The sequence below is a fragment of the Chionomys nivalis genome, chromosome X, assembly GCF_950005125.1.
Source record: "Chionomys nivalis chromosome X, mChiNiv1.1, whole genome shotgun sequence".
NCBI classification, from domain to species: Eukaryota; Metazoa; Chordata; class Mammalia; order Rodentia; family Cricetidae; genus Chionomys; species Chionomys nivalis.
The window spans coordinates 52,755,892-52,779,866 of record NC_080112.1 but is presented as its reverse complement, the minus strand read 5'-3'; the positions used below and the strand labels follow the sequence as shown (position 1 = coordinate 52,779,866).

Below are 23,975 nucleotides of genomic sequence, written 5' to 3'. Positions count from 1 at the left end.
CAAAGTATTTCTTGAGTCATTGGGCAGGGCAAACAAGTAGAAATGGAAAAGAGGGAACTCAGCTGATTTTCCTGTCACAGCCTGCTTTGCTGTCATAATATCTAGTATCTGTATTGTGTATGTGTCTGTTTGTATATGACTGTTTGTCTGAATGCATATATAGATATAGATATGGATATATATTCCCAATTTTTCTATGATACTTCTTATAATGATGAAAAATAGAAACAGAAGTCATGTGGTTTGATTTTACAAAGAAGTTGGTATTAACAGGGATTGTACGATCTCTTCATTAAAGTGGAAATTATAATTCCTTAGCATGAACTTTACTTATGATACTAACTATAATACACTTTGAAACTTATTTTGCCTTAAAAACTATGGCTATGCTATAAATGACCACATATGTAAAAGAGGTAGAGAATTTAATGTGTAGCAATCAGAAAACATGGTACGTTTTAAGTTCAAGCAGGCAAACAGTACTTTAAAATAAGAAAAAAAAATTTGAACTTTAAAAATAAATGTATTAATAATATACAAATTTAGACATAGATTTTCTTGTTGCATATTAGTAATAAATAGGTCATGTTATGCATAGCACTATTTTAATCTACTATGATTTATAATATTCATTAAAGCACAATGAATGCCCCAAGAATATGTCCTTCAAAATGAGCATCCAGATGCAAGTGATGTCTATAAATTTTATAAGATAACCACCATCATTGTTATTCCTATTATGTCACCATTACCAGTACTACAGGTGGCACCACTATCCTTCTGCTACCATTTTTCAATTTCTGAAAGTGTGCCTACTGTCCTCTCATACTTTCTCATTTTAATAAGCAGATTATCTTCATTTCAAGTCCTTGGCATCCTTTATAAAATCTATAAGCAATGCATGACCCAGGAAGATAGCCCTCTTTAGAGAGCACTACTATGGGAGTTTCTGTTTGGGAATTAAATAAGGAAGTGCTACCCTAAAAATCATATGAAGAGTCTTTTCCTTCAAAAACTGATACTCTACCTCCCCTTTTGGTAATACCTTTTGCACCAATGACTACACAACAGTTTTGAACTAGGGAAAAAATGGAGACCAAGCCACTTATAGTCCTCAACAGTACTGCTAATTTTGATACTTGCCATTATATTTCATTATTTAAATGGTCTACTGTTTAGTGTACAATCTTACTATAGATATTTATAAAAGAATCTACCGGCCGAGCGGTGGTGGCGCACGCCTTTAATCCCAGCACTTGGGAGGCAGAGGCAGGCGGATCTCTGTGAGTTCGAGACCAGCCTGGTCTACAAGAGCTAGTTCCAGGACAGGCTCCAAAACCACAGAGAAACCCTGTCTCGAAAAACCAAAAAAAAAAAAAAAAAAAAAAAAAAAGAATCTACCTACACCATTCCCTTTCCAACCTAAACACTACACTAAAACTATACTAAATTTGTTTTCCCAGATAATGGTATATGAGAAATAGAGGGTTTTTTTATTTTTATAGGATTTTGAGAGCAAAATAACATATCAGTTTTTAATTCTTTGACACATTTTATGATCCTATATGTCCTGCTTGGCAATTATTTAATGCCTGTAATCCCTCTCCCTAAGATTCAAGGATCATACCAGATGAGGAGTTAGAAATATAGGGGCCAGAGGTAGTAGAGGTAGTAGTCATGAAACAGTGGTTTCTGGCCATGTGAGGGCCATTGCACATATGAGGTCACAGTGGCTATGACTGTATGTACAAAATCTCTATAAGATCAAGCCAGTAAAAATTCCAGTATGGATATGGGAGTGGCTCACAATATCCCACCCCTACCTGAGAAGCCATTGCCCATTGGGAGAAAACCCATTTTCTTTAGATGCAGTCACTGATAAGTTGCCTATGTTCTACTGGATAGCTCTATACCTATATATGTTCTGGCAAACTAACTGGATTTTTAAAACTGTATGTGAAGTTGGGAAGAAAACATGGCTAGAATACAGAAGGAAGTGTGAAGGGAAAGAATGATAGCTCAATGTGATCAAAGGATTATATTCATGGAGGACATACTCAAACAAAATAAAATTAAAAGAAAAATACGTAGAATAATTTTGTAAAGAAACTAATAATCATTTAATATCCAGAGCAAGATTAAAGATACAATGTAAACAAATTCATTTACATTTTGAAAACGGAAGTTCAAACAGTAGCAGTAACATAATAAAGGAGCTTTGAAAGATTCTTATCCAAATACATTATGGGATCTTATCAGAGGTCTCTGAGTTCCAACTTCAGTGCACCTTCAGATTTCTTCTATTCTAAGAACCTTTATTTTTCAGGATCCTTGAAGTGACAAATAAATCATAATAGTTGCCTTCTCATTCGTCAAAATCACATTTCTAGGGTACACAAATAGGGAACTGAGCCATTGCCATGGCAATATAAGATCCCAAGGACAGAGGAGCTAGACCACGACCAGATTGGTGGGGGGCACAGTGCCCAAGAAAAACTTGGAAACATAGTTCTATTGTTAGTAGATTGGCAAGCAAGGAATTGACATACTTTCCTTAGTAACCTTGGTTGGACATCTGTGGCTCTGACCTTGTACATAGCTGTAAGGTTTCAAACTTATGATCTATTTACAAAAATCCTTTAGTCTTATTTCAACTTGCTCTGAGGTGAAAGACAGCTAATTACGTGCAGTTAGTCTGAGCAAAAGAACAAGGCAGGCTGTGAAGTGTCCAGAGTCTTTGTGGGACAAATAGATCCAGTTATGAAGCATGTCTCAGTATATATTCTATATTTCAAAACTATATAGCTAAACAAAAAGTCATCGCATCCTCTTGACCACCCACAGATATATGCGACCAGCAGATGGAATATTTTCATGAGACAAAAACACAAGCAGTGGGAAAACACCCAAAGCTATTCCAGGGAAGAAATAAAGTAGGTCGACACCTGAATCATCAGTTGCCATATGCTGTATATTTCCATGGCGTCCGATAGTAAAGGAGCAATGCAGTCTTCCCGATTAAACACAAAGTAGATCAGCAAATTTGTAGATGCAACTACAAAACACAGAAACTATTCAGATATTTTGTGAGTGAACTGCAGGTGAGTGGGAATGGGAAAATAAGTGATCAGGTTGGGGAGATGGAGGAGGAAAGCACTGAAAGAGATGACTGGAAAAAGGGGGGCATTTAGGGGTTAGTTCCAAACCCTGGAACAAGGGAATCTCCCAAGAGTCTACAAGGATGACCCAAGCTAAATTTCCTAGCAATAGCAGGCATGTAGCCTGAACTGGCCTTCTTCTCCTGTGACTAGGCAATACAAGTGCAGAGACTGGGACGCCAATTCAGTCAAATAACCTTTGAACTACAGTCTTCCTGCCTATGGGCTATGCTGGGGTAAGAGTGATCTAGAGATTGAGGGAGTGGCCAATCAATTACCAGTGTAGTCTAAAACTCATGCCAGAAAAATTAAGCCACCATTGACATGCCTCTCACCAGGACTTACAGGCTGCATGACCCAGAGACCTAGGATAGAACCTAACGTGACTAGAGGGGAAAATGACAATGTGATGATGCCTAATGATATTTTGCTATATTCATAGATTGGTGTCTAGTCCAGTTGTCATAAGAGGGCGTTCATCCAATAACGAATGGAAACAGTTGCACACCAACAGCCAAACATTAGTCAGAGCTCAGGGAATATTGAAGAAGAGGGGAGCAAAGAATTGGAGGATCCAGAGAGGGCAAGAGAACCACAAGAAAAAGCACAGAACCAACTAAACTGTGCTCATAGGGCCTCACAGAGACAAAACTGGCAACCAGGGGGCCTGCATAGGACTGACCTGGGCACTCTACATGTATCTTACTGTTGTGTAGCTTTGTCATCTTGTGGGACTCCTAACAGTGGGAACAGAGGCCGTCTCCAACTCTTTATATGATTCTTAAAACCCTACTACTCATACTAGGTTACCTTGCCCAACTTGAAGACAGGGGGAGGTGCTTAGTCTTACAGCAACATGATATGCCATGTTATGTTCATACTCATGGGACACCTGTCCTTCTGAAACAGAAATGGAGGAGTGGATTTGTGGATGCGAATATAGGGGGTAGGGAGAGAGAATGGGAGGAGAGGAAGAGAAGGAAACTCTGATTGGGATGTAAAATAAATAAATTATAAAAAAATATGACTGTAATTTTTAAAATTTAAATTTAAACATTCTTCTACAGGTATGTGTATTATTGACACTCTACAATCATACTTACTTATATAATAATAGAAACCCATCTTGGTGGATAACTTCACCAGTATGGAAGGTGTGGTAAAATGTTTGGCATAAGTGAATATATGATAAATAATTCTTAAGCAGGTGATTAATATAACTTAAATGTCAATTAAGCGTGAAATATATGTATAAAATTCAGATATATAAGAGTTAAATTCAGAGTTAATTTATAAAGCAATCTACCTCTACTAGACCTGATTATCTTGATCAGCATGTTAATTTAACATGAATTTGTACTAATTATAAGTCAGAGTACAATCAATTTACCGCAGGTCAAACAGACACGTTTCTCTTCTACACCTAATTTCCTTCTACCTTGGAACATTTCTCCTTGTGTTTTTTTTCCCAGTGACTGAGCTATTTGTATGGCTTGTACCCCACAATTCTTTGCTTAGTATTTGTAAATAACCTTCGATCTGAAAAGTATCCCTTGTTTTGAAATAAAAAGTATGTTTCACTCTGAATACACCCCATGCCTTCTTTTCCTTTTCAATCATCTGTCAGCATCACATGACAATATATGACTTCATATTCATAAGACAGAGTTGTCATTTAGATGGATAAATGCATGAAAAAACTTAGTTTGATAATTAGTGTTATTTATCTTCAGAGGAAAGCATTTTTCCAAAAATGCTATACTCTAGTTCATATATATTCTAGAGATTCCAATTTTCTGTTTATAATTAAAACTCTATGAGTGGCATACTTTATAATAGTATAATCATGTATGTCCATATTTTGACCCATTAGTCTACATTGTTTTCATTATTGTTAGAAAAACAACATCATGGTCACATGTACTTGACCTCATTTGATATTAACATGTGTTAGAGACTTATTTATAATTCAACCAACAAGTTATTGATTATCAGATATTATCCCTATTACAAATTCTTGCTTTTTCAGAATCTTTCTATTTCAGTAATCACCTGTGGAAGAAATCATTAACTTGCAGGGATTGAATGCAACATTAGCAACAAAGTTTTTAAACTTTAAAGGAAATTAAAATATTTGTTCTTTCCAAATTGATATAAATCTGAAGACAGAATGTATAGTAAATAAATAAATACTAAATGCAATGAAAACAAGGAGTTTGCCATCATGTATGTTATGATGTTCACTGCTTGAAAATTCAATTTAAGGATTACATCTGTATGTATAATCTCATTAAATATGCAATATGTTAATTAATTGGTCAGAAATATGTCCAGTATTTGTAAAGACATATTTTCTCTCCATTAAAAGTACTTATGGTAATTTATAATAACTTTTATTTTATTCCTTATGTTTAATGCAGATACCATTCATATCTCTCCTCCTGCTCATGATGTTAACCGTGACATAACTTCTCTTGGTCCCCTTACTGGCTTGCTTTCACTTTCCCTTAACTATCACAAAGGTTTTGTTTTTTTTCCCCTGCATGTCATAATCACAATTATCATAGAAGCTTATGGAACTTGCTGTGCTTATCTTTATTATTCCTCCTGGAAATATCAGTAAATCTCCTCTGCTCTCTACAGGTTGCTTTTTTTTTCAATAAAATTAATTAGTTTATACACAGAGAAGAAAATCTTCTGTTGTCCCCATGCCAGTTGTCTTTTTGTGCTTCCACAGTTGGAAGTTTTGTTTTTTTCTTCTTCCTTTCTATTCCTTGCCTCCTACTATCCTCGGGGTATTATACGGTACAAAACCCAAACAAAACAAAGATCATTTAGCTCATTTTTCAACAGATTTCTAGCTCAAGCATGTCAGCATGCAGTATCCTGTTTCATTTTAAAATCAGTGGCACTTTGTTTTTTTCTTTGAATCCCAAAAAGTGCTTTTAGAGATGTGTTCAGAAAAATTATCAGATTAGTGATTATTAAATGCTTTATTACCTTATGTCTTAACAATATTGTTGTGTAGCTTTCACAGAGTTGATTTACTGCCATCAAAGTTGAGATTTGGAAGGAGAGGAATCACAAAAGAAAATATCCAATCAGTGTGGCAGTTTCTCAGAAAATTGGGAGTCAACCTTGCCTTTTTTATAATTATCTAAAAAGATGTACAAAACAAAACCCCTAAAATATTCTCTAAAATTTAAATAATGCTTTTTTTGCTGTTGTTCTTGTTACTAATTATAGCTTGGGAGAATTGTTGTCATTTTAGGATTCAAATCATCTAGAAGGATGCAAATGAACATTTTTGTAAATGGTATAATAAAATACATGGAATTTTAAATCTAGGTTGAATTTATATTTTCTTGCAAGTCAGTCTCAAAGTATAATTAATTAGTTATTACAAGTAGCATATATCACATTGTTTTCTTCTTGAAAAAAAAGGAATTATTTAGAAAAAGAAGATGCATGTGACTATAGGGAGGGTGGTGCATATGAGGGTGGCTTTTTTAGATAATCAAGTTTTTGAGGCTCCCATGGTTATGTTGCAAATAGGATCCCTACCCTACAAACTGTCGACATCTGACTAAAATTTGACAGCTGTCTGTCCTATAACTTATGGTGACAAATATATGGAATAAAATATTTTCCTGTGGGAATTTAGGGATAGCTGGGTTGACGATAACTTTTACTGCTAGTGTTCATTAAAATAATTACACTGATAACAACAGGGAAATCATTGTCAATGTGTAGATATTAATATATTCTGACTATATTCTAGCTTGGAATATATAGTTGTGAAATTTTCTATTATAATTTATGTCTTACTTATTCTTTCAAAGAAATTGAGCACAAAATATGTTTTCTACCTCCCTGTTGCCACACCTTAATTTAGTACTGGCACAGCAGTTCTCCCAGCATATTTAACAAGTTTCATGGTTCTATTTTAAGGCTTTAAAACTTCATAAACAATAGCTAAGTAAACTTAAGGCAGTGGGACAATTTCCTTATCTTAATATATTCAAATCTACCATTGGCACTTCATTTCTTGCCATTTAAATATAAATCTAGCTTGTGTCTCTAGGCTCTACATGGATACACACACCAAACAATATAAATCAGAGCAACACACGCAGAACGATGAACTCTGCTTGTTTCTTTTGTAAGAAATAGACCATTTTCAGAAATTTCTTAAAATATCTTTTTTTCAATAAGTCAGATATATTCTTAAACTGATTCACAGCCACACTGTGTTTGAATGAGAATTTTTCACACACAATTGAGAAACTTGTCTCCATGAGTATATTCATGAATAGATGAGTAATGCTTTGAGTGATGCTTTAGAAGAGAAGGTTCCTGTCACCCATTTCTCATCAAGGATTTTATGCACATGAGTTTTCATGTGGTTTCATGGCTTCTCCATTCATACTGTAACTTTTGTAGAAAGTGTTAAAATATTAAATAGATAAAATTTTGACAATTCTGCAAAGCTTAGTTATGTAGATAGTAATCTACCTACTCAGCATCTGTACTACACTTGCTAAAGTGTATACCATTACAGTGAAGACATGAAAAATACAGCTATAACATCTCAGAATACAAGACAAAATTGAAAAGTCTTATATGCCTTAGATTGAGAATCAGATTAAGGTATCAAACTATATCAAAATTATAGCAAAAAACCTAAAACTTCCCAGTTTTTTTTTTTAAATGGACCTTCACAGTCCTTGACACCCCTAATGGATCAGTGGTTAACTTAAGAGAACTTGCTGCTACTCTTACATGGTACTAGGGTTCAGATTGAAGGATCCCTATGGCAGTTTAGAAACATCTGTAATTCTAGTTCTAGAGGTTCTGATGTCCTCTTCTGCACTCTGAAGGCATTAAGTATATACTGGTTGCACATACACTCATACAAACAAACACTCATACACATAAAATGAAAATAAATAGCTATATAAAAATGTATTTTTTCAATGACAGGATGTCAGTATATTGCTGATGATCACCACCTGCCTTGGCCTTCTAATTAGCTAATATTTCAGGCATGTAATACTGAAATTATTGTTTATTATAAACCAATAAGGATTCACATGGAAGTAGTTTATAAAGGATCACACTTATAATACTAGTTACTCTGAAGGTTGAGGCAAAAGATTGCAACTGCAACATCAAATTTGGCTTCATAATAAGTTCAAGGCTATCTTTGGAAGTTGGGTCCAGACCCTGTCTCAAAATACAAAATGCTAAAGATATTGCTCAAAGTTAAAGTCCTTGCCTAATATATATATGTTGCTATGTTCAACACACACACATGCACAAACACACACACACAACTTACTTGCTTTGTTTTTCCATGCTAGCTACCCTGAGGCACTCCCATCTTGAATTTAAGAGATTCATTTGTTCTTGCACTTCAGTTTCCTCATCTTCTGATAATTTTCCTTTTCCAATGATTCGACTTCCTAACTGTAGAACATTACCGACACGTCCTTGATGGGATGTCAAATCCATCATGAAACCCTGACAAAAAAGAAGTTGATGATTATAAACAACACTTGAAGAAATCATTGAGAATTTGTTCGCAATTTTAAACCTGCATCCCATAAATGTATATTCTCATTAAGTATATCTTCATTTTTATATCATGGAATTTTGAATCACTTTAAATATGTGGTGTGGGAGAATTGTCTGTATTCTGTCAATCATGTTTTAAATAAGCACTGATTGGCTAGTTGCCAGTCAAGAAGTATAGGCGGGACAACTAAACAGGAAGTAGAGGTGGGGCAATGAGAACAGGAGTATTCTGGGAAGAAGGAAGTTCTTTCCACAGTCCTGCCTAGACCACGGAGGAAGCAGGATGTGATCTGCTCTGCTGAAAAAGGTACCGAGCCATGTGGCTAACATAGATAAGAATAATGGGTTAATATACATTACAAGAGTTAATAAGAAGCCTGAACTAATGGGCTAATTAGTTTTATAGCTTATGGAGACCTCTGTGTAATTTTATTTGGTGCTTACTGGCTGCGAGAACTGGACAAGACAGAAATCCCAACAAACAGGCCCTCTTGCTACAGAATGGCACGCACATGGACTACTGCATCCACATAAAACCTGAGAGAATTTGGGAAGTAATTCTAGACAGAAAAGAATGGAGTAAAGTGTGGCTTCTTGGTAGCAGCAATTTCTTGGATCTGCTCTGCTTGCTAGAGGCCAGCGCTCTCATTTAAGAGAGGCAAAACTCTGCAGCTCCTTAATAGGTCCTGCCACAAGACACTTAAATGGTGTTGATAAAAGCTGACTGCATGCTTGTTGGTTTTCAGTGATAGCAGGAAAAAAAGCTATGCTGTTTTAAAATGATGGCTTTCTAAGCCATCTTGCCAGGGCAAACTCTGACTCTTTCAGGCAGGCAGTCCAACTAGGGAGCATTTAAGTGTGGTTTTTGAGCACACTGCTGCAGCTTGCTTGTTGGCAGGGACCTTGAAACATAACAGAGTTGTGGCAATAAATATGGCTACAGCCGGTACTTTCACCATGAAGCTGGAATCTCATAAAGCTAAGGAATGGACTGGGTATAGCTGTCAAAGCCACAGCTTTAATCCCACCCATATTGTTAGTAAATTAAAGACTCACATGGTCTGAAAAAGATAGAGAGATTTATACAGTAAAGAGAGATTTAAAGACGAAGAAAACTTCTAAATGGTTTACAGTGTGTTAAGAATATATGCAAGTTTGGGAGTGTAAAGAAAGAGGTTAAAGTCCTTAAAATAAAAAAGAGTAATTGGGTTCATTGGCACACAGCTTTAAGTCTAATGCCTGGGAGGTAGAGGCAGAAAGATCTCTGTGAGTTCAAGGTGTGGTAGCACACACCTTTAATCTCAGCACTGGGGAGACAGAGACAGGCAGATCTCTGTGAGTTCAAGGACAGCCTGGTCTACAGAGTGAATTCTAGGACAACCATACACAGAGAACCTGTCTCAAAAAGCCAAAAAGTAAAAATAAAAGAAAATGGACGTTAAAATAAAGCCATGTAATGATGAAAAATACACAGAGAATCTTGATACTGTTTATTATTATGCTCTCTTTGAATTGTTTGAATGCTGAAGAAGGAGCAAAAGCTGCTAAAAGATATTTGCTTATAAATGCTGCTGAATTAATCCAATATAGGTATTTTGAAAATACCTTGACTTCGAAATTGAAATCAAAAGGTATGTTACATTGGAGAAGAGATTTTGCTTTTGTTTCCATAGAAAATAAGAACCTGTGGATTCATTATGAGTTAAGAAAAATCAGGTTTGATCAAGGAAGACCACCTGAAAAATCTCCAGTAGGAACAGATGGCCTGGATGTCTGAGTTCTACATCCAGAACAGATTCAAGACTGCTGCCTGAGATGATCAAGATTCACAGGATAATACAGTCAAGACTTGATCATAATTCTAGATTTTCTTTAGGTCCCCATAAGATTATCAGTGCCCCCAACCAGCAGGAAGTAGCCTGGAATACTATGCCCACATTCCCCCAAAATGGACTATGGATATTTTTCTTTGTTAAAAAAAAAAAAAAGAAGGGGAAGAGGTGTGGTAGAATTGTCTGTATTTTGTCAATCGTGTTTTAAATAAATACTGATTGACCAGTAGCCAGGCAGGAAGTATAGGCAGGACAACTAAACAGGAAGTAGAGGTGGGGCAATAAGAACAGGAGTATTCTGGGAAGAAGGAAGCTCTTTCCACAGTCCTGCCCAGACCATGGAAGAAACAGAATGTGACCTGCCCCGCTGAAAAAGTTACTGAGCTATGTGGCTAACATAGATAAGAATAATGGGTTAATATATATTAGAAGAGATAATAAGAAGCCTGAGCTAATGGGACAATCAGTTTTATAATTTATTGAGACCTCTGTGTGATTTTCTTTGGGGCTTAGTGGCTGTGAGAACCAGGCAGGGCAGAAACCCCAACAAACAGGCTACAAATATGAATTTGGGAAAACATCTTTGGACAACTTCTAAGGAAGAATATCATAAGGCGAGCATTTCAGGACAGAATATTTATTAAGATGCTCACAATAGTACCTGCAGAAAAGTTAATAAGCAGGAAATGACTGTACATGCTTATTATCCCAGCACAAAAGGCTGGGCACAATGAGGCAAGAGGATACCAATTATATGAAGGCCAACCTGAGTTATATAGATAGTATCAGGTCTTCTAGAGATGTATAAAAGACCTGTCTCAAGTAAAGAGAGGAAAGGCTATGATGTGATTTGCTAATATCTCAAAATTTAACACATGCACAAACAAACATATTTGCAATTAAATGTCTTATTTTTTTCAAAATAATAGGCAGAAATATTTGTCACTGTAAATAATGGGCTTTAGCTTCATACATGAGAGTTTTGCTTTACCTCATGAGTATGGAACTGTTCTTTCACTTTTTCAACATCATTTGAAATCTCTCCTTGGGCTTGCAATGTGTCCTCTGCAGAGAGAAGCCATGAGAGTACTTCTTCTAAAGCAGTTTGATAACTATCCAGGTTTACTTCAGTCTCCATCAATGAACTGCCAAATGCTTTATCTTCAGGAGCTCCCAAATGCTGAACAATAAAATAAATTGGATGTTATACAATTAATGGTTTTGAAGACTGTACATTAAATGATAAGTTAAATGAAATACTTAAAATGCTAGAAATGTCCACTTGTATTGTCAGAGGCATGAACAGCAAACACATAAAATAGTGAGCCTTCATTTTTTCATTCTCATGAACACATACAAACATTCTCAAAGGAAAGTTGAAATCCACACCAAATTAACATTTTATTAAAGTTTATCTGTATTACACTAAAGAGTGAGCCAGTGCATCATGTTTTTATGTTTATATATATATAAATATATATATCAGCTACATGTTGCTAAATGCATTAAAGTATTTTTTTTAAAAAAATCTTTGAAGGATATTGATCCTAGAGAAGCTAAGTACCAAGGTGAACTTGAGGAAAAACATACATAGAACCTCCTGGAAAGAGAAAATAGATAAGATTACATGACAAAGCTCAGAGCATGAGCATGAGGGGGAAGGAAGGGTCGAAGAGGAAGAGGAGAGTGGCAGGGGGAGGAGAACATGAAAGAACGGGATAATCCAGAAAGAAGGACAGAGATGAAAGCAAAACAAGAGATATTTTGATTGAGGGAGCCATTATGGGGCTAGCAAGAAACCTGGAACTAGAGAAATTACCAGAAATTCACAAGGATGAACCCAGCTAAGACCCTAAGCAATAGAGGAGAGGATTTCCAAACTTGCCTTGTCCTCTATTCAGACTGATGAATATTTTAAATATCACCATAGAACCTTCACCAAGCAACAGATGAAAACAGAGACAAAGACCTACATCAGGCCACTGTGCTGAGCTCCCAAAATCTAGTTGAAAAGTAGGAGGAGTGAGAATATGAGCAAAGATGTCAAGATCATGATGGGGATACGCACTGAAACAGTTTACCTGAGCTAATGGGAGGTCACCAACTCCAGATGGACAGGGAAGGAACCAGCATAGGAGCAAACCAGACCCTCTAAACGTAAGTAACAGTTGTATGGCTGGGGCAGACTACAGCGACATTGGCAGAGGCACTAGGATTTATCCCTACTACTTATACTGGCTTTTTTGGAATCTATTCTCTTTGGAGGGATACCTTACTCAGTCTAGATATATTAGGGAGGACAGCCTTAGACCTTCCCCAAAGCAATGTGCCTTACCCTCTCTCAGGAGTGGATGGGGATGAGGTGGGGAGATACGTGGAGGGAGTGGGAGAAAGGGAGGGGGTAGGATATAGTATGGATTGCTATGTAAAGTGAGAAAGGGTAGTTTGTTTTCTTTTTTTTTTAATCATTTATTTGGTATGCATATAATCATTTTTTTCTTTTTTTATTTTATTTTATTTTTAATTAATTAATTTATTTATTAAAGATTTCTGCCTCCTCCCCGCCACCACTTCCCATTTCCCTCCCCCTCCCCCAATCAAGTCCCCCTCCCTCGTCAGCCCTAAGAGGAATCAGGGTTCCCTGCCCTGTGGGAAGTCCAAAGACCACCCATCTCCATCCAGGTCTAGTAAGGTGAGCATCCAAAATGCCTAGGCTCCCACAAAGCCAGTACGTGCAGTAGGATCAAAAATCCATTGCCATTGTTCTTGAGTTCTCAGTAGTCCTCATTGTCCGCTATGTTCAGTGAGTCCGGTTTTATCCCATGCTTTTTCAGACCCAGGCCAGCTGGACTTGGTGAGTTCCAGATAGAACATCCCCATTGTCTCAGTGTGTGGGTGCACCCCTCACAGTCCTGAGTTTCTTGCTCGTGCTCTCTCTCCTTCTGCTCCTGATTTGGACCTTGAGATTTCAGTCCGGTGCTCCAATGTGGGTCTCTGTCTCTGTCTCCTTTCATCGCCTAATGAAGGTTAATATTCAGGAGGATGCCAATATGTTTTTCTTTGGGTTCACCTTCTTATTTAGCTTCTCTAGGATCACGATTTATAGGCTCAATGTCCTTTATTTATGGCTAGAAACCAAATATGAGTGAGTACATCCCATGTCCCTCTTTTTGGGTCTGGCTTACCTCACTCAGGATAGTGTTTTCTATTTCCGTCCATTTGTATGCAAAATTCAGGAAGTCATTGTTTTTTACTGCTGAGTAGTACTCTAATATGTATATATTCCATACTTTCTTCATCCATTCTTCCATTGAAGGGTATCTAGGTTGTTTCCAGGTTCTGGCTATTACAAACAATCTTCACCAACCCCGCAACTGACAAAGGTCTGATCTCCAAAATATATAAAGAACTCAAGAAACTAGACCGTAAAAGGCTAATCAACCCAATTATAAAATGGGGCACTGAGATGAACAGAGAATTCTCAACAGAAGAAGTTCAAATGGCCAAAAGACTTTTAAGGCCATGCTCAACTTCCTTAGCAATCAGGGAAATGCAAATCAAAACAACATTGAGATACCATCTTACACCTGTCAGAATGGCTAAAGTCAAAAACACCAAGGATAGCCTTTGCTGGAGAGGTTGTGGAGAATGGGGTATACTCATCCATTGCTGGTGTGAATGCAAACTTGTGCAACCACTTTGGAAATCAGTCTGGCGGTTTCTCAGGAAATTCGGGATCAAGCTACCTCTGGACCCAGCAATACCACTCTTGGGAATATACCCAAGAGATGCCTTATCATTCAACAAAAGTATATGCTCAACTATGTTCATAGCAGCATTGTTTGTAATAGCCAGAACCTGGAAACAACCTAGATGCCCTTCAATGGAAGTGTATTTTCTTTTATAAAAAATAAAATAAATTAAAAATATCTTTGAAGACATATTTGAAGATCCCAACAGTATATTACTTGTATCACACATTTAATACCAGAACACAAATAAGTATGAAGTGTTGTAAGAAAAATATGAAGTATGCTTTATCCAGTTCAATTAGATTGATATTAAGGAAGATGTCAAACTATTTTCTTAGACTACCGGCTTGGCCACTAAAGTTAAGGAGAAATGTGGTTCAAAATACTCAGAACTCTAAAGAGAGAATCTAATTACCTTTGAAGTGATTGATAGAAAGCTATCACAAACTGACCTCATAAACCTTAATTACTCTCCTATTCAATGGCATTTATGGAAAAGCAAAGAGATGAATTATACATTCAAAGTGAGAAAGGATTTTGCTGCAGAGGCTGGAGTGTGTTGTGTGGCAGTGACTTGCCCTGACCTAAATAGAGACAAAGTAGTTTACAACACAAAATATTGACCTTTAATCCTGGGGGATTTGGGCAGATTCTGCTGTTATACAATTGATATCTTACATTGCCTAATAACCAAATGAAACAACAACAACAAAACCCTTAATACATGAAAAATTCTGGAGATTTTTTTTTTTTAAAAAATGAAGAGAATGAATAGTACATTTCTGTACTTCAAAAACCTGAGAAAGAACATACTCAAAATGGTTTCACCTAGAACTATGAGACATAGACAAATATCTGATTGACTTAAGCAAAGAGAAATGAGTATTACCTCTTAGGGTACGTTTTTGCAATTTCCTTCTTTAATTTTCACTTGACACTTAACTGTGGAGAGTGTTTTGAGAGGAAGAGGAACAATACAGCAAGGAGCTGGATTTAAACTGTAAACCTTTCAGAAACTGCCTTGCCTTTGAGTGCTCCCAGAAAAAAATAGTCACTCTTGTATTCAGGCTCTGTTTATGGGAGTGAAGCTGAGTATTTTACACTTATCAGAATGCCTTACACTTCTTAGTTCCTTATACAGGAAACAAGTACAACATTTATGAAGGTATCACAGTAAGAACTACTGTCATCTACGCTTAACATCAATGATCAAGGATATTGACCATGTCCTTGATTACTAAGGTGACATTCCTAGGATAGCCAACACTTATGCTGAACTCAACGATATACAAAGGAAATGCACAACAATTCACAGTCCCTTTTTGAAACTAGTCCTTAATTACCCAGTTAGATGAAGATGAGAATTAGAATATAAGCTTGGCCAGAAGTTAAATAAAAACAACTGGATTTACTTTGTGCTTCCACATTTTAATGAGAATGAAATCCAAAGGAACACAGTAGCTTCAAAATGCAAAATACATAATCTAGTCTGTTTGAACTCATTTTTGCTTTCATAACTGTAATTGTACAGCATAATAGAAACTAGTAAAGCTCATTTTTAAATTTTCTTAATTGAGTCTAATGTTAAGTAGCAAACGCACAATATGTCACATTTATGAAGCACTTGATAGAATACTTAACCTATTATAAGAAACACAAATTATATTATATATATAGTTATAGTCACAAATAAGTTTGTACAGATACAGATATAACAGCTTTAAAAAAATTATCAAGTCCTAAAGTTACTGCGTTATGCAACTGCTCAGTTTTCAGAGATCAGAGTATTAATGTAGGAAAAAATAACCCCACAAAATTGAAAGGAATAGCTATAAATTTAAGCTATCTCTTTTTTGTTATTGCTGTTGTTTGCAACTCAACCTGAAACCTTGAGAAATTTAAAGAACTAGAAATGTTATATTCAAATAATTGTCTCTAAATGATAAACTTACAAAAGAATTATTATTAGATTAACAAAACTACATTTGTACAGCTGTGAAAATTGTTTTAAAAACATAAAACATTTTATGCTATACTAATGTTTAAAGGCTTGCATTGGAGAAAAATAAAAGCCACATAATATTGATACTTTAGAAGATATATCTAAAACACATAAATCATAAATTTATTTTTTTGTATAAGGATGTAATAAAAGTATTTTTTTCAAAGAAAACATCTTAAAGTTATATTTAAGCAAGGATAGAATGTTTAAAATTATAATCATATAAACTATTACTCATATTTCTAAAGTAATCTATACAGATTAAAAATCTATGTTTTAATCTATACATATGAGATTATGATTAAAATTGTCATCTGGGCTTTGAGCAATCTTTTCTTTGTATATATAATTTTGTTTTAAATTCTAATATGCTAGTTATCAAGAACTTAAAAATTATTATTAAGTTATAAGCAGAAATAATTTTAAAGAAAATTAACATATCAGTCTGTTGCTTACACTAAGGATTAGTGTTATGTTTAGTTGTTTTTCATAGGTTTGTATAACGTAAATATATGTATGTCTAAGTAACATGCATAAGCATATTTTATATGAGTCAAGATTTTTTAATAGAGTTAATGAAACAGAATTTAAAAGTCTTCCATTATTTAAGGCACAATAAAATGTGAAATGAAAAATATCTGTTTTAATTACACATTTGTGTATTTTCAATAGACTACTTTGAATAATATACACTTCTTGAAATGTCTTTCATTGCAGATTATTACAGATTTTGAAATAAATCAACATTAAGAGAAATCTATGATTTTAGTTTCAACATTTTAGTATATGTTTCATCATCATAGAACTTCATATTGAAGCTGAGTTTCGAAGAGAGCTCATATACGACATCCAAACAAGTTTACTAGAACCAATGATCTTTGCTTTATATATACAGTTACATGCATCAGGAAAGCAGACACTAATCATTTCAAGAATTATCATCAACAAGAAATAGTTTTCTTCCTAAGTTTCAATCCTATTTTATTTAACTTTTTACCTTTATCTCAGTATTTTTCCCTGAACTACATTGTCAAAATAATAATTAGAAGAAAGTTTAAATAATTAATGAATGAAACAATATTTTACCGTTTTCAAAATTTATGAAGTAAAATCTCTTCTTTGTCTACATATTTTAGCTTTAAGTACCCTCTTTTTTTTTTCTCTTCCTTTCAAACGCCCTAATGCAAGCATGGTAATTCTTGATGACAGAGATATAAAGACAATACTCTTGAGTATTACAGTATAAAAGCAAAGTAGACTTGGGGTTGTGGATGAATGAAGATATAAGCATATTTATGTACACAGAGTTTAAGAAAAATAATTCTGAAAGAGAAAGAAACTTGGTTCTTAACTATATCATTATTATGGTTTTCATTAATGAAATAAAACACATGGCCCATCTAAAAAATTAAATAATTTAGTTTGTAGGATCTGAAATTTCAATATAGAATCTGTTTGTAAAATCTAGCATATTATTTAAAAGTGAATTCTTAACCTTAAAATTAGACATATTTCTGATATAATACACTTTCTCATATTCTTTTTTTAAAATTTTTTTACTTAAAAGTTTCCACCTCCTCCTCTCCTCCCATTTCCTTCCCCCTCCCCACATCCCCCTCCCCCTCCCTCTCCAGTCCAAAGAGCAGTCAGGGTTCCATGCCCTGTGGGAAGTCCAAGGTCCTCCCCCCTCCATTCAGGTCTAGGAAGGTGAGCATCCAAACAGACTAGGCTCCCACAAAGCCAGTACATGCAGTAGGATCAAAACCCAATGCCATTGTCCTTGGCTTCTCAGTCAGCCCTCCTTGTCCGACATGTTCAGAGAGTCTGGTTTGATCATATGCTCCATCAGTCCCAGTACAGCTTGCTTTGGTGAGCTCCCATTAGATCAGCCCCATCGTCTCAGTGGGTGGGCACGGTCACTTTACTTCATTATTTTTTTAATATTTATTGCAGAATTCCTTCTCTCTCTCTCTCTCTCTCTCTCTCTCTCTCTCTCTCTCTCTCTCTCCTTTCCCCTCTCTCTCTGTGCATATCAACATAACTTCAAGTGTTAATTTATAAATAATGTATAGAAAAATAAACCCCCAAATTAGTAATATCAATTGGACAACTAAAACAATGTGCTTTTAAGTTTACATGAATGTGCTCTTTCAGTCTCATGCTGTACTGTATATTTTCTTCTTTTGATAATGTAAAATTATTCACTTGATGAGATGAAGTATGGTGTATGATGTACACATGATGTGGGATTCCCCTCTGTGTGCTGTGAATACCATTGGTTAATAGAGAAATTGCTTTTGGCAAATGGCTTAACAAAAGATAGCAAGGATGGAAGAAATAAATATAGAGAGAGTAAGCAGGGTCAGAGAAACACCACCTAGCTGCCAAGGAAAAAGGCACAAGCCACCAACTGGAACCTAACCAGTAAACCACAAGCCTCATGGTAAAATATAGAATAATAGAAATGGGTTAATTTAAGATGTAAGAGCTAGATAGAGACACACTTAAGCTATTGGCCAAACATTATTGCAAATAATAGAGTTTCTGAGTAATTATTTTGGGTCTAGGCAGCCGGGAAATGAACAAGCAGCCTCTCCCTTACAAAATGGCACACTAATATGGTCTGAACTATTTTGGGCTGATGCCAGTCACCCACTTCGGGTTTGAATGTACATGTGCCTACTTGCGGTTGGAAGGAAAGTAGCTGAGAGCATGCCCTTGGCTCAGGGCCCACCCCCACCCCCGCCTGGGCAGATGGCCGAATTGGATTTGCTAGTAGTACACAGGCAGAAGAGCATGGCAGATTCCAGCCACCATACACAAATATTTCCAGGCTGCACATGACAGATTTAGCTATTACTTAAATAAAAAGGTTTATGTCCTACATTCTCCTTCTCAGAGTTAAAGTGGTGAGCTTGGTCCTATCCAGCAGTCCCAGAGATAGTGGTAGTGGTACCTCAGCCATATTAAAAGGCAGAGAGATGTGGAGCCAGCATCCAGAGCCACTGCAACCAAGCTGCTTACTGTCTTAAAAGCACTTCTTATTATAAAATCATAACAGATATGCAATAAAGACAAATTTAGATTTAAAAAAAGACTTCTAAATGGGTCTCAGTGTTGAATAAATGTATGTAGGCTTGGGAGAGAGAGTAATAAATATTAAACTTGTAGAAAAGGTAATAGAGTAAGAAAATAAGAGACAAAGGTGGAATATACATAGAGAGCCTAGATATGCATATTATTGTGTTTTTTTTTAATTTTTTGACAAAAGAGGGTCTTGTTTTTTTTTTTTTTTTTTCGAAAGAGGATGAAAACCTGTGGATTTCTTCCAGACTAATGTGGTTTGATAGACTAAGACCCTCTGAAATGTCTCTACACACCCCCAGTTATTTTTCCCAACCAAAGGCAGGAAGCAGTCTGGAAAGAAATATGTCCAAACCATCCAAATATTATTTATAAATGTTTGTCTACCTTTAAAGGGGGATATGGTATAGCAATGAATACTTTGCATTGGTATAGATCTTGGTTTATTAATACAAATTTAAGGTCAATTTTGTTATATGTATATTTATGCTCTTGATTAAGGTATTGTGTCTGGGCAGCTCATTTAAAAAGGTAATGTATAATTAAGAAACATAAGTTAATAGATAATCATCTATAATAGTCAAGCTTATAGTCATGTTAGTTAGGTTTTCTAGATGTATAGAGATATACTTCAGTTAGATAGGAATCCTTCAAACCCTTCAAAGACCTTGAAAATATGGAATTTAAAATGTTTAAATAACTTAGGACTTTTCATGGCAATGAGACACATCTGCTCCTGCTACTTCATACGATTTACTTGAGTACAAGTACTGTAATATAACAGAGACTCTGATAAATATGGAGGCCATTAAGTGAGTAATAAAGGGTAGGGCATACATCATGGATAACCTTTATAAAAAACTAATTCACATCATAAATGAGATGGAACAGAATGGTGCTAGATTTTATCACTCTGCGAAATGCAGAGTGTAAATTAAAATTGTAGGAATGATTTACTTCTGAAAATTTTCATTCATTATAACTCAGACTAGAGTTCAGCATACATAGGTGATTATAGCTAAAATCAAAGTTGTGCACAAAGAAGGGATGGTACTGTACCTTTAGATATATACTATCTATATATATCTATATCAATCTGTTTCTAAAACTAATAGAAGGTACAGCAAAAAGTGAATTAACAAATGATTATGAATTAAATTGCTTGGTGTAGCTAGTGATTATTACCTTAGGAAACGCATTCCTTTATTTATTATTTTAAATTTAGCTTTATTTCCAAAATTGTATTTTGTAATGTTAGCATATATTCATATTTATATGGGACCTGCATGTCTGTATGCTTTTTTACTAGATTTGTTTAAGTATAATTTTATATCACTCAGTATACATTTAATTTGTTGGTCTACTACTTAAGCATTTATTTCTTATTTTTTCCTCCCTTCCTGAGAATTTTTGTATCAACTACTATCATTCACAACATGATGGAACCCTGTCCATAAAATTGAGAAGGGTAAAAAATGATCATAAAGAAAAACAGTCCTAAACAAAAAAACAACAGACATCACAAAAATGAATTTTTATAGGAAGTACCTAGAACAATTTAAAGTATAATGCAAAAAAATCCAGCTTCAAAGAAAATGTTACATATATCAAGATCTGACATATGCAACCAGAGAAAAACCCAAAGGGAGGCTGTTACAAAGAAATGCTAGATAATACAATCTATTATTATTCTGAGTGATTATTTACTCAATATTTTATTTAGCCAAATCCATTAAAACTGCCTGTAATGACATAGCTAGCAGGCTCTTTTCTGCAAGCATATTAAACCAGCATTTCTCAACTTTCCTAATGTTTTGACTCTTCAATATAAATATAGTTCCTTATGTTGCAGTCACCCACAACCATAAAAATATTTTGTTGCTACTTTATAACTTAATTTTGCTATTATTATGAATCATAAAGTAAATATCTGTTTTTCAGTGGTCTTAGGCAATCTCTATGAAAGGGTCATTTAACACCCTGGAAGTGTTTGAAACTCCCAGGGTGCGAACTAATCTAAACTGTCCAGCTTTACACAGCATGTCAAGTGCCAGTACACTTTAATGCAGAAGAGCTTATGGGCATATTTTGCATTTACCAATTAAACCTCAACCTTAATCTGCAAACAGAACATGAGACTACCCTAGATTGTTCATGTATGTCCTTGGCTCCCAATCCTTTAATTTGTAATCTGTTTATTTCCAAATAAACATTGAGACACACAGAGAAAGAGAGTTTATTGCCAAATAAACATAAACACACACATGCACACACAGCGAGAGAGAGAGAGAGAGAGAGAGAGAAGTGAGATTTTCAGTAAACAAGCATTCTTTCCTGTTCTTCAATAGGACTAAGGCTGACAGAGGTTGCAATTAGATCAAGGCCATTCTGAGTTAAGAACCAGAGACCTTGGGCTACAATGTAACATCCTGTGTTAAAAAACAGAACAAAAGAGAAAGACCAATATCAGAAACAAAAGCCTGAAAAGAACATCATGAGATCTATAGGCTACAGAGAAGTCATATGAGAACAATGACTATATAATGTTATTTTGTGTTTCAATAATTTAAAATATCAATATTTGGATGAAATTTACAAAGTTTGATCAGTTGAATGATGAAAGATCTAATAGTAACTTTGATAATAATAAGAAAAGACTCCATTTCTTTTTTTTTTTTTTTTTTTTTTTTTTTTTTTTTTTTTTGGTTTTTCGAGACAGGGTTTCTCTGCGGCTTTGGAGCCTGTCCTGGAACTAGCTCTTGTAGACCAGGCTGGTCTCGAACTCACAGAGATTCACCTGCCTCTGCCTCCCAAGTGCTGGGATTAAAGGCGTGCGCCACCACCGCCCGGCGAAAAGACTCCATTTCTAACATTATTTCCTTGCTGCTATGGACTAGTCCAAAGGAAAAAGCCCTCTTGTTTTACTCAGTCCTTTTTAAACACCTAAGAGAATGAGATTCATTAGACTAATTTGACTATGAAAAGAAGTTAGAAGAAATACTTTAGGCATCTTTTTTTTTTACTTACTAAAAATATATCTACATGGAATATATATGTTTCATAGAAACTAATTATTATATATTTAACAAATATTCATCTAAAATGATTGTAATATATACAATTTTCTGTTACATATAGAAACTGTTCAGTAAAGCACTACAAAGAAGAGTAACTATAATGTATTTCCATGCTATTATTTTTAATATCTTTTTTATTTTATTAATCAACGTTTATAGCATTAGCTATGTTTTTAAATTTATTCTACAAGTCTTTTTAAATAAATTAGAAATAAAAAGAGAGTTTCCCATAATATACAAACATATATATGTGCATCAATCCTAGCATTCTCACTTTACATTTGGATGGAAAATATTATTTATATTATTTTTCTGTAAAGGGTTGATAATAGATATTTCCATTTTACCAAACCCTACAGGCCAATTTATCCATTCAACATTATCATTGTTTATTGTAACACAAAAGCAAACACAGATTATTTAAAACTAAATAAATTTATATGGCTTCAAATAAAATTTTACTTATAAAACACAGGTGATAAATATATTTTGATACTCTGGTAGTTCTGTGAAGCTTTCTGATCACCTAACTTTTCTATAGAGGCTGTAGAACATCCCAGTACTGATTACCTTTTCTCTCTGGAACCTCTTACTTTTTATTTGTTCCTACCATGTCATTTTCCCACTCTACTATATGTCTGTCTATATTTTTTTCTAAAGATTCACTGCCCTCCTTTATCTCACTTCTACTTCTGTAAGTAACAGTGTTTCAAAAGGCATCACAGTGTTTAAAACTAGTGAGAATGCACAAGGACCTTCAAATCTGTTTTATTTTGAAGTCATATATCTGAAAGCAAGCCCTGAAATTTGTAAGTACTGTACAATGAAAGATGTTATTTAATTTCAAATTTCTGGTATGCATCAAAAATGGATACTCTGGTACTGGCATAGAGGGTCCTTAAAGGGATCATGGTTAATGTGCAGTTTTATTAGTATTCTGTATTATCATTTCCCTTTTAAATTCTTAAAATGTCTGTCCACTGCCTCTTTATCATCATTTAGTGCAAGACAGAATAGTAAGAAAAAACTAACAACTAAGTTGAGCTAAATTAGATTTCAGGTTGCAAAGATATACATCTAGATTATAAGACTTTTGATAGATTCCACCCTCAAACCAAGCACTAATTGTTTCCATGTCCATAAGGTTTAACAGTTGTTTGCACTATCCTATACTGACTCACACTTATACCAATATATTCTTGTTTTCCTTGATCTTTTAAATAGACATAATCTATACAATCTTTTCTTCTATGCTTGCCTCCCAAATAATGGCTTGTGTGGTATGACACTTCAGAAAAAGATGACTCACAAGGAGAGCAAAGGTAAACACCATTAAAGCAGAACACTTGTTCATTTTATCTGTGTCAGACATACAAAAAAATAATGGGTGTTGGGCTGTTCAATAGCTAAAAATACTGGGTTGACTAGTCTGACAACCTGGTTTCATTCCTTAGACTCCATATAAGACAGTCAGGTGAAGTGGCATCCATCTG

General features: G+C 34.9%; 1 protein-coding gene across 2 annotated transcripts in view; it reads right to left on the bottom strand.

Annotated features, from left to right (window-relative positions):
• Dmd (dystrophin) overlaps positions 1 to 23,975 on the bottom strand; it is a 2,258,623-nt gene that overhangs the window by 1,481,877 nt on the left and 752,771 nt on the right. For both annotated transcript variants that reach the window (XM_057760244.1, XM_057760245.1), the window contains 2 exons: positions 11,559 to 11,747; positions 8,500 to 8,681 (listed from right to left, as the gene is read on the bottom strand). In XM_057760244.1, coding sequence (XP_057616227.1) covers positions 8,500 to 8,681; positions 11,559 to 11,747 — 371 coding nt within the window. The remainder of the gene's footprint in view (positions 1 to 8,499; positions 8,682 to 11,558; positions 11,748 to 23,975) is intronic.